Source organism: Sus scrofa, chromosome 16, assembly GCF_000003025.6.
Source record: "Sus scrofa isolate TJ Tabasco breed Duroc chromosome 16, Sscrofa11.1, whole genome shotgun sequence".
Classification (NCBI taxonomy): Eukaryota; Metazoa; Chordata; class Mammalia; order Artiodactyla; family Suidae; genus Sus; species Sus scrofa.
The window spans coordinates 34,593,373-34,605,548 of record NC_010458.4 but is presented as its reverse complement, the minus strand read 5'-3'; the positions used below and the strand labels follow the sequence as shown (position 1 = coordinate 34,605,548).

General features: G+C 40.2%; 2 protein-coding genes across 6 annotated transcripts in view; one reads left to right on the top strand and one right to left on the bottom strand.

The window, feature by feature from the left end:
- The window catches only part of PLPP1 (phospholipid phosphatase 1), a 137,158-nt gene extending 135,976 nt beyond the window's left edge, over positions 1 to 1,182 (top strand). For 3 of the 5 annotated variants that reach the window (XM_013984779.2, XM_013984778.2, XM_013984777.2), the window contains 2 exons: positions 41 to 217; positions 769 to 1,178. In XM_013984779.2, the coding sequence (XP_013840233.1) occupies positions 41 to 217; positions 769 to 900 (309 nt within the window). In that variant the 3' untranslated portion in view covers positions 901 to 1,178. Of the gene's footprint in view, positions 1 to 40; positions 218 to 768 lie in introns of all 5 variants that reach the window. The other 2 variants (XM_003133951.6, XM_003483822.4) reach the window with 1 other exon arrangement.
- Positions 41 to 12,176, bottom strand: part of SKIV2L2 (Ski2 like RNA helicase 2) — a 127,282-nt gene continuing 115,146 nt past the window's right edge. Inside the window, exons 26-27 of the mRNA XM_003133964.6 lie at positions 3,101 to 3,205; positions 41 to 1,413 (exon numbers count right to left, since the gene is read on the bottom strand). Of these exons, the coding sequence (XP_003134012.3) occupies positions 1,361 to 1,413; positions 3,101 to 3,205 (158 nt within the window). The 3' untranslated portion in view covers positions 41 to 1,360. The remainder of the gene's footprint in view (positions 1,414 to 3,100; positions 3,206 to 12,176) is intronic.

Sequence of the window (12,176 nt, the reverse complement as noted above, 5' to 3'; positions counted from 1 at the left end):
GTCACCAGTTGGTATGTTAAACTCTCCTTTTTTCTATTAGCTTTATCTTCAAGCCAGGATGAAGGGAGACTGGGCAAGACTCTTACGCCCCACACTGCAATTTGGTCTTGTTGCTGTATCCATTTACGTGGGCCTTTCTCGAGTTTCTGATTACAAACACCACTGGAGTGATGTGTTGACTGGACTCATTCAAGGAGCTCTGGTTGCAATTGTAGTTGTAAGTATACAGGGCAGCAGCCTACATCTTGATACTGACACACGCTTGGATAAATAAGCAGAAATAAGTGTCCCAGTGAGAAAGCTATGCTAAGGCAGAGAATGTGGCTCGGTAACTGGGTAAGGACCCCAATGTTACTAAAAGTCATTTTAGGATAGACAGCAATTAACTAGGTTATTCTTCGCAAAAGTTATAAAAAATTTTTTACTAATTTTTTTTAATTGTAAAAAGCTCTGGCTATAAATAGTTTTCTTTTTGGTATGAATTGAAAAAACAGAAACAAAAACAAATTTACATGAAGAATGACACTTCATTAGGGCTGGCAGAGTGAAGCTGTTTGCCCACAACATAGCAAAGTAATTCTCAGAATGTCTTTTTTTTTTTTTTTTCCTGTTAGCCACTAGTTTATACCTCTAACCTGTATACCCTTCTAATGTATATCCTTTTATTTTTGCAAACTGCTTATTGCAAATTTATATATACTTTTAAAACTTATTTAAATTGTATCATTAAGTACTTTCCCCATTCTAAATGTTACCTGTTCTATATAGGCTGTATATGTATCAGATTTCTTCAAGGAGAGAAATTCTCCTTTTAAAGAAAGGAAAGAAGAGGACTCTCATACAACTCTGCACGAAACACCAACGACGGGGAATCACTATCGGAACAGTCACCAACCTTGAATGTGGTGGCAGAGTGCCCAGATGAAGCTGGCCTGCTTTCTAAAGGAAAATGATTGCAACCAGTAAGCAAGAGGATGCGTCTTTCTTCCCGGTGTACAAGCCTTTAAGGGACTGCTGCTGCTATACCTCTTGAATGCCCACTTTACCTGTGTGTATATAGTTACATTTAACACAATGGTTATCTAATAGCTCTAAGTTCATTAAAAAAAATTTCAAGCCTTTCACTAAAACAATGCCCCACTTGTACATTTTTTATTAAAAAATGTAATGCTTATGTACAAATGTGTATGTAATATGCTTTCTTAGAATGATGCTTGATTTAAGCACAATACATATTAAAATGTTGAGGACAACTGTCTTGAGATGGGAAAACCAAATCAATACTTGTAGGCATTTGTAGTCAACTGTAATCGACAGGTGGTGAACAATTTAAAAATCTCACATTCCTTTAGCTGATTCTTTATAAGTAGAGGCTGGCAGCAAACACAATATCTCTCTTGATTTTGGTGATTCCTACGAGAGAAGAAAATATGGTTTAAATTGTCAAGACCACAAAGAACGTAATTCTCTCCACTGGGGTTTCAAAGACAGCACAACAATCTTTTTTTGTTTGTTTGTTTGTTTTGTCTTTCTTTTTTGTCTTTTGTTGTTGTTGTTGTTGCTATTTCTTGGGCCGCTCCCGCGGCATATAGAGGTTCCCAGGCTAGGGGTTGAATCGGAGCTGTAGCCACCGGCCTACGCCAGAGCCACAGCAACGCAGGATCCGAGCCGCGTCTGCAACCTACACCACAGCTCACGGCAACGCCGGATCGTTAACCCACTGAGCAAGGGCAGGGACCGAACCCGCAACCTCATGGTTCCCAGTCGGATTCGTTAACCACTGCGCCACGACGGGAACTCCAACAATCTTGATTAAATTGGTGAAAGGGCAGCCTGGAAAATACAAAATCCTTGCTGGTCTGAAACGTACCTAAAGGAGTTCACAGCCACCTCTGAGAATGGGAAATTTAAAAACCAGACCCCTGTCCCCTGTTCTTATGACTCTCGACTCTATAAAGATTACCTTGGGGGTGGGGTGGGGAGGCTATTCAAAAAGACCTGAAAGGAAAAACTGTCAAAGTTAGTTGACCCAAAATCATGAATTTTCAACCTATAATGAGACACACACTGTATTTGATACCCTGTGAAATTCTTTCTGGACTAAGGCAGGACAAACATTATTTAGAAAGTTTATATAACTAGACTTAAACTCAGAGTGATTAAGTAGGTCTGCCTCTATTTGACAATGTGAAAATCTGTGTCAGTTTTTGCAAAGCTCTTCTTAATAAATTGATAGCAGAAATCTCGAGGTTTGACTGTGAGCAACCAACTCAGAGCAACAATGTGGCTGCTATTCTTTGATGTTTTAACTCACAGTCCTTTTTTTGGTCAACATTCAGATGGAATGAAATTACCTGCAAGCCATGTATCCCTCTCCTCATTACTGCCACCCTGGTCTAGCTATCCTTTCTTGATCTGGACTTCCTGCTTCCACCTCTTGCTAATCTACAGACTTACCTACAAGGCAGCAGCAAGAATTGCCTTGTAAAATCCAAGTCAGAGCACACCAATCCTTTGCTCAAAAACCGCAATCATTTTAAGGGCTGGAAGCTACATGACCATTTCTTTTCTTCCTCCAACCCCTGCTATTCTATCCACTGTTCACTCTTGCTCTGGCCACACTGGCCTCTTGCAGTTGCCCACCTGTAGTAATATGAAGTAATGTGAAGATAATGAAGGGCCTAAATGCCACTATCTGAGGCAGGAGGACGCCAGGCCATCACATCTATCCTCCAGTTCCCTACTGTTTCTTTTGTTTTTATCACTACTTGATATAGTTCAACTGTTGACTTGTTTACTGTCCATCTCCCTGCACTAGAATATAAGCTCCATTAAGGCAGGCTTTTTGGTTTTTTTGTTGTTGCTGTTGTTCACTGCTACATTCCCTAGGGCTTTAAAACAATGCCTGGCATAAAATAAGGCCGAATAAATATTTTGAAATTTTATATATATTCACTTAACAAACTTTTTTCCAACAGACACTCCATGGCAATTCAGTGGAGAATGTCTGAAAATGACATTCTAGATTGTGGTCAACAGCTCAAATATCAACAGGATTTGCCTAAATTATTAGAAAAAGCTTAACAGGTTGGATACTGACCTTCTGCAAATTTATTTTCCAGCTCAGTGTTTCCAATGGCTTTTGCTGCTTGACACATTTGTCGAAGTAGTTCTTCCAGGCGCCTCATACAGCGAATTATGCTGCCTGGACAGAAAAGCAAACAAATCATATGTAAAGTGGAAATGATCAAGAGTAGCAGAACTTTTGTTAAGAGGAAGATGTACATAACATGATTAACTAACAGTATTTTGAGGGACTTCTCCTACAATAAATCAGCTAGTAAACTTGACTCGTGACTGCAAGGCACCAAAAAGACTACGAAGATGAAAAGCTTAATTCCTAGTCTTGATTAATGGTAGAGAGAGTCAAGGATCTATTATTACATAACATGTTGACACTTGCTCTTACAGAGCTAAGTCAACAAAATGCCCTAGAAGCAGAGGAGAGAGCAACATGGGTGAAGGCCAAAAAAGGTGACATATAGTGACATAGAACGTGGGTCTCTTAAAAGAATGAGGTCCCTGTCAGGCAGTGACAAGGGAAGACCCCATACTGGGGCAACGCAGAAAAGCCTAACAGACTCCAGCTGTTCAAGGCTGAGTGTGGCCTACAAAGGCCTCCAGATACTATCCTGTGAAAGAATGCAGCAGGGATCTTTTAAGCAGGGGAGTGACAGGATCAGATTTGTCATTTTTAAAGATGCAGTCAGTTATACTGAACCCTAAATAGACTCTTTAATCAGTACTTTCTTCATACAGTGTGTCCTCAATGAAGCATAAAAGAGATCACCATTCTCTTTCCACTGGATTTGAGTGTCTTGCATCAAAAGCAAAGTTGTAAACAGTTTCACTTCATCAGACTGTTGCACAAGGAGGGGCCTTGGCGTCCTTTCCCTAAGTGCCACCTGCCTAAGTTTAAAGTTCTTGGATTTCATTTTTCCTGTCTGAAATATATTACAAATATCAATTCTCTGATAGGCAATCTAGCCCAATAGAATCATTCCTAAATGACTATATATTCACTCCAATACTTTTTATGAAATAACTTACAAATTGTTTTCTTAAAGGTAAAAAAAAAAGTGTGAATTCACAATTTAGGTCCTCATTTAGTGCTGGAACAATTCACTAACACTTATCAAGTTCTTGTAATACACTGTGCAGTGTCACGGGCTACTTTTTACCTCTCAATGCCGTTCACATTATGTCTAATGTGCCCAAGGGGGAAAAACAGGGAAGATTTCAGTCATGAAGAATGCAATGTGAGCTTAAACAAAGGCAAACATACAGGCCATAATTCAGCAGGAAGTGCCCATGCACATGTACATGTACAACACCTTTCTTTCTGCAGGACAATCCCAGGAGGCTGAGAATGCTATACAGGGGCCTGCGCATACAAGGACAACATGCCTGGTCGCTGAACCCAGCTATGAGCCACAGCAAGCAGAACACAAAATGCTATTTCATAGCAGAGGTTTACGGGATGAGCTTGGTTCAAAAGACCACCACCGTGATTTGAGTCACCTTAAGAGACAAATGGGGATACTTCTCTTAAAAGGATGCTATCATCTGCTACATACAGGATTTCACTTACGTTAGACTTGGTTCAAAGCGGTGAGCTGAGACTCCAGGAGTTAGAGGAAAGAAAACCGGATGGTGACCTGACTTCTAGGTCAGATTCTGTTGCTAAGTAATTAGCTCTATGATCAAGCACCTTATTCTACTGTCTTATTTCCTTTTCATTTGTAAGACAAATTATAATAAATGCAATTTAAACAAAGGGGTTATTCTACTTAACTCTGGATTTATCTCACTTGAGAGATGAGATGCACAAATTCTGTGACAAAGACAACGTTCTAAAGAAATCTAAGGTCATAATATAGCCCCTGAGCCAAAAAATTCTAAGTTCATACTTTTTGTCCTTTCCCTCTTCCCATTAAAAGGTTCATGGAGTTCTTGGAGAACTAGGGTCAAGAATGACAGCTCACCTCCACATATAGACACATCTTACAGGAGAGACTGGCTTTCTTGTATTACAGGAGAGTATATTGATATTTATATTTAGGCATTAAGGAAAAACGAAATAAGACAACACATTTTGAGAAAAAAAGCTAATGTCCAACATTTTCTGAGCACTTACTCTGTAGCAGGTCTATAATGTTTTATATAAATTTTCTTGTCTGACAATTCCGTGAGACAAGTACTATTATCCCTATTTTATAAAAAGGGAAAAGGAGCAATTCCCAGAAGTTATACACATAACTTGACCAAAGTCTGAGCCAAGTAAATGATGGAGTCAGAATCTGAATCCAGACAGATTCTACAACACAAGCATTTAACCAGATTAGGTTAAAGTCCCTCATAAAAATGATTTATCTATATTTTCCAAATTTTCTGTAATGTATTACTTTCACAAATGTCAACTTAGAATTAAATTCAGTTTATACATTTAAAATAATTAAAAAATTGGGAGTTCCCATCGTGGCTCAGCAGAAACTAAGGACACAGGTTCAATCCCTGGCCTCACTCAGTGGGTTGAGGATCTGGCATTGCCATGATCTATGGTGAAGGCTGGCAGCTGTAGCTCTGATTTGACCCTTAGCCTGGGAACCGCCATATGCCGTGGGTGCAGCCCTAACAACAACAACAAAGATAAAATAATTATGAAAAAAAATTATAAATACTTAAGATTTTTAGGCCTTACTCTAAGCTCCTCATTTCTATTATAAATCTTCATTACCAAGTAATGCCAAAGGATTTGCAGTAATGGGTTTCAAGAAGTAGGAAGCAGCGGAAATTGGCAAGTAGGATCCAATCAGATAGTCTGTTTTCTGAATCAGAGTGGTGACTTGTGATCAGTGAAATGGGGCATTAGATTACTATGGCTCAAGAAGAAAACAGGACATAGGGAACTAAAGAAGGTCTATTTCTGACTACAAGCCTACCCTGTGAAAGGAAGGAAGGATTGAGAGTGATGATTACAATGAGATAACTCTTAATAAAACATGACTATAGCAGCTAATACTTACGAATATGTGCCAGGCATTGTGCTAAAGGTTCTACATGCATTATTATCTATTATCCTTCCCATTTTATAACCAAGAAAACTGGGGCACAGTTAAGTAACTTTCCCATGATCACCAACCTAGTGAGTGGGTAGGATTTAAGACCAGGATTTAGGCTCTTGCTCTTAAAACACTGTAAGTTGTGTTGGCAGCTGGAGAAGATATGGACGATAAATAGAAACATATTTATATGCTACAATGGTAGCAAAAACGATGTGATTCAAGACTGAGGAGGGTGCAGAAAAGAGTGGAGGAAGGCCCTGGGATTGAGAGCAATTTCCTCTGAAGAGGAAAGAATAAGGGAAAGGATATATGCACATGAGTTTCTAGGCTAAGAAGACAGGTCTGATGACATCTCCTTTTCCTCTGAAGCAGGAGTGATCACCTAGAAAGCTCGGGCAAAGTTAGGTAGATGCTTAAGAGGAGCAGTGAGCATCTGGAATTGCCTCTAAGAGAAGTCTTAGAGCCAGAGAGAAGTCCTGCACGAAAGACAGTCTCTGGAGGTAGACAGACCAGGGATTACACTTTCGCTGCCCTATGTACTACTTGAGGAACTACTAGCAAACTGTGGGAAAGACTAAATGAGGTAGAATAGAATGTTCAAAGTGTCAGGTACCTAGCTGGTGCTCAATAATCTCCTCCTCCTGCTACTGCGATTTCTATTATTACTAGGAAGGTCTAATGTGATTCTGAGGTTACAGACCAAGGCTTTTGATGACACCAAAGGACACAATTTTTCCCAGCAGAACTCTGCTGTAAAAGTATATGGATTAGATAAAGTGAATTATTAGACTGATTCAGGTTGGTGGTGCATAAGGCAGATGGAAGAACAATCTCAGTTGCCTCCTAATTCTCTCTCCAAGGCTAGGAAAAGGGAACTAAGTGGCTCAGAAGCAAGCTTTTCTCTAAGCAGAGTGGCCATGTCCTCTCCACAGCAGGTCCCCAGAAGAATGAGGAAGCAGCTATGTGACATACACCTGGCGTTTACTTCCTATTACTTAGACAACTAAATTCTGACACCAATAAACTATATTAAAAGATTTTGAAAATTAACAGAACAGATGAAAAACAGACTTGCTGCTTCTTTTACTAGTAACCTTTAACAGAAAAGATTAGTGGTTTCATAGATGTCGTTTCCAAGTAGGAGGGGACTATGTCATTAGCCACCTCCAACATTCTACTACCATTTTACAAGTAAACCTTAGAGGTGGCAATGCCTTTCAGATTCAGGTCAATACCTTTACATCTATGATTAGAAAACAAGTCTCCTGATACCCTCACTGGAAACAGCAGTGATAACTGCCTCTATCAGCTACCCTTGCAAACAATGGCTTCCCTTTCTATTTGAAGGATAAGAGTTCACAAAAGAAAAATCTTTTGAGTTTTACAAGCTGGAACCTTATAAAAGTTGGAGATTAACTAGTTTGTTTTGTTGTTTTTGCTGTGCCCTTGGCTGAGAAAATTAACTGTAGAATGAACAGACAGGACTAGGGAAGGAGAAAACTCAGTTAATGGCCTAAAAGTTGGGGGGCGGGGGGTAAGCAGGTTTTAATGGCATCTGGAGGACAGTTCCCCAGGTGAGAAGGGATAAAAAAATACATAAAACAGCCTGAAAATACAATGGGGAAAGGAAGGGGGTGAAAACAAAAATATGAAGCAAACACAACTAAGCAGCTTTACAAATATGACTAAGAGGACAGCCTATATACTCTAGGAACAGGAGGCTGCCAGAATGGCCACTAACCATGGTAGGATCAGAAGGCAGCATCTCCAGTTTCACTGTCAAATTCAAGCCTTGTCAAATGGAAAGCAGCTTTACCTCTTCCTCTGGATGAATGGTTCAGCCCCTATCCCCCCTCCCATAGGACTCCCTCGTGTAGGAACAAGCATAACAAGGGCAGCAGCAGTCCTATAGGCAGGTGGGCAACCTATCCCCCACTCTTTGCATCCCAGGAGGAAGAGGGCTCCTCTACTGCTCAAAAGTCTTTTGCACCATTAATTCAAATGACAATAGGAACACTGGTGAGTCTGTCTTGGTCCTGATTCAAACATAAGCTTCTGGATGGTGCAGTATTTTTAATATTATTAGAATAACCACAGCTTTCTGCTGTAACTTTTTACTTAAATAAATGAAAGCCACTCACTTTTTTTATTAATAAGCCATAATTATAAAAACTGTCACAAAAACAAAACAGTACTGTTAATTTCAGCTAGATACTATTGCCAACAAAATAGGCACTTCAAATGCAAAAGTTCCAAATTCATTACTTTCCAAATCTTTTCTATTAACCTATGAAAAATTTTGTTTACTCATTTATAAGGTGGAGATAAAAACAGTTCCTATACCTCACAGAGTTATTCTGAGAAATGAATGAAATTATAGAAAGTGCTTAACAAAGGGAGTTCCCGTCGTGGCACAGTGGTTAACGAATCTGACTAGGAACCAAGAGGTTGCAGGTTCGATCCCTGGCCTTGCTCAGTGGGTTAATGATCCAGCATTACCGTGAGCTGTGGTGTAGGTCACAGACACGGCTCAGATCCCACATTGCTGTGGCCCTGGCATAGGCCGGTGGCTACAGCTCCGATTAGACCCCTAGCCTGGGAACCTCCATAGGCCGTGGGAAGTGGCCCTAGAAAAGGCAAAAAGACCAAAAAAAAAAAAAAAAGTGCTTAACAAGGGTCAGTAGCACAACAGGAATCAATAAATGCTGGCTATATTTGTTATTTCTGTTCTCAGTTGCTCGGAATGCTGGGTTCCAGTTATGCTTTGCACTGAAAGAGGAAGCCTAGCTGCAATAACTTGGGTGTCTAGAGAGAGGGTGGGAGTTGGGATGGAAAAGATAATGAACATCGCATTACTCACACAACCAAAGAGTAAATGTGTATTTTGTAAATGCTTCTATTCTAAGAGAATTAAATTAGGCAATGGCTAAAAATTATATAGCACTTTAAAAAGGAACAGAGCAGATTTCACAGGTCACTTAGAAAAGAAATGAAAACCTTTATAAAACTGCTACACAAGGGCATCGGAGACCCAGGTGCCCTCACTTACAAACTTTGTTTTGACTGATTTCAAATGTATACTGGCAGAGATAACCTGACATTGTTTTTTATTTCTACAAATTGAGAAACTCATGTTAATAGGCAGAATCTGCAAAGGCTATCAGAGGCCAAACTACATGAAGTAATGACTAAGATTAATAAAGTACAAACTAAAGAAAGTGAACACACATCAGCCAGCAAGCAAGCACTGCCATGTCACATTTTGTAAACACTCCAACTCAAATTTCTGGAAAAGTGAGTTCTGACAGTTTCAGATGACATGAGAACAATTAAGAAAATGAGGCCATGGAGTGCAATGGGATCGGCAGCATCTTTGGAGCATTGGGATGTAGGTTCGGGGCCTAAAATGGGCCAATGATCCAGCATTGCCCCAGGTGCCATAGCTGTAGTACACACTGTGCTGCAGCTAGAATCTGATCCCAGGCCCGGGAACTCCCTATGTCACAGGACAGCCAAAAAAAAGGGGGGGGAGGGGAGAGACAGAAAATGAGGCCAGGAGGTACAGGGTTGCACATACAATGGCTATGGCTTGTTGGCCTCAGACTCTTGCCAACAAATCATTGTGTCTGTACAAACACCACCCATAGCTGTCTGCAGCATAAAGGCTATTCCCCATGGGGATTAATGAAGACTATTGTGAAGTAGTGAATTATCCAGCATACTTCCATCCTACACAGTTCTCTGCAGTCCAAGAGTTCTCCTTACTCCCAACTTTGGAAATCATCCTGCCTCATCAATTAGTGCCACCCAGATTAAGAGTCAGACATGGGACCCAAAGCCATGACCCATCCCTAGGCAATCTGAAGGGGACCAGAAACAGAAATAAATACACTAACAATCTAATGGTTTGTTACAAATCTTTTTCTCTGGTCTGGCCAGAGTGGAAGATGAAACTGAATTCTTACTAGTCACAGCCTTTTTTAAAAAAATACACACAAAATTTGGTAAAATACACATGAAATTCACCACTTTAAAGCATAGAGCTCACTGTCACTGCTCAATTTTACACTCACGTTTACATCACCACCCTGGAAGAACTCATACTGGGATTAATTCACATACCGTAAAATTCACCCTTTTAATTAAGTATACGATTCAGTAGTTTTTCATATATCTGGAGTTGTACAACCATAATTATTATCTGATTTGATTTTTTTTATTTGATTTTTATTTTTATGGCCACACCTGCACCAATATGTAAGTTCCCAGGCGAGGGGCTGAATTGGCGCTGCAGCTGCTGCAGCTAACCCACAGCCACACTGGAGCAGAGCTGCGTCTCTGACTTACACCTCAGCTTGCACCGATGCCAGAACCTTAACCCACTGAGGAAGGCAGGGATCAAACCTGCATCCTCATGGAAACAGCATCATGTTCTTAACTCACTGAACCACAATGGGAACTCCCAAGTTCAGAATGTTTTTATCACCAAACAGAAACCCATACCCATTCAGCAGTCACTCTCCCTTCCCCCAGCCCATGGCAACCACAAATCTACTTTCCATCTCTATGGATTCGGACATTTCACAGAAATTGAATCATACAGTAGGGGGCCTTTGCATCTCCCTCCTTTCACTTAGAACCTTAATGTGTTCAAAGCTCATCCACATTTTAGCATGAATCTGTCAGTTCTTCACTCCTTCAACCACTATGTGAATAAAACAGAATTAACTGTTCGCCCACTGACAGACTTTTTTTTTTTAAGGGCCACACCTGCAGCATATGGAGGTTCCCAGGCTAGGGGTTGAATCGGATCTGCAGCCACTGGCCTATGCCACAGCCACAGCAACATGGGATCCAGACTACGTCTGCGATCTACACCACAGCCCACAGCAGCACCGATCCTTAACCCACTGAGTGAGGCCAGGGATCGAACCCACATTCTCATGGTTCCTAGTCAGATTCATTTCTGCTGTGCCATGAAGGGAACTCCCTGATGGACATTTGAGCACACATGCTTTAAGGGTAATATTACAAACATCAGGTTCATCTGGTTCTTGAATAAAATCACTTTTGATTCTAACTGATGACAGAAATCAATACATGTCTTTATTTGGAGAGGTATTTATTTCTATCTCCACCTTTCTAGCATTTCCAAATGTGGTTCCTCACAGTTCATGCCCTGAATCTGATTTAATATTCCTATCTAAGTGGTTATTGAAGCCTGAGGTTAGGATCAGAATTGTATTTTCCTACAATCATTTACCACTACATCACAGCTTAGGCTGAAACTCTTCTGGGAGCACCAGGGCTGTTGCTTGCACTACAGTCGGCACAATTCCTAATCCCCACTAGGGTCTCAGTTAATTATTCATCAAAGCAGTTAAGTATCAGGTACTAATTCCTAAGTCTTTAAGTACTAAAGTAGTGCCAAAATACAAACACGGAAATTATACATACTAAGAATTTATTCTAGTACTATTAGCAAAATATTTTAAAATAAATCCACTGGAAAATCCCTTATGACATCGATGTACCCTGTCCAAGGGAAGGGTAAAAAACTATGTCAGTTGAAAGGCCTTTGAGAAGAGCATGTGGTGGGGGCAGAGAATAGGAAAGCACCAGAGCATGTGCTTTATAAACCTATGGCTGGCAGTGCAATAAACAGTTTCAAATGATAATTTGCCATAGGGACCTTTCCTGATTACATGTGCTTAGTGGAAGGCAAACCCTTCAGGCAGAGTGAAGAGTACAATACCGTTTTTGTATAGACAGATACGAATAATAATGGCCTCAGCCTCTGTCTAGGTTACAATGGATCTACTATTTGAATCAGCAGACTGAAACCCTAGGATATAGCCCATACAAATACATTTTAATTGTTATTCAAATTTAACTGATAGAAATAAAAAACAATGACATTCTAACATTTTTTTTTAGGATGGTAACAGAGGCAATGATTATTTGTAAGAGATCTTCAAAATTCCTCAACTGAATCGCAGTATAAACTCTTCTATCAGACATCCCTTAAACATATGGCTTTAATCATTACAA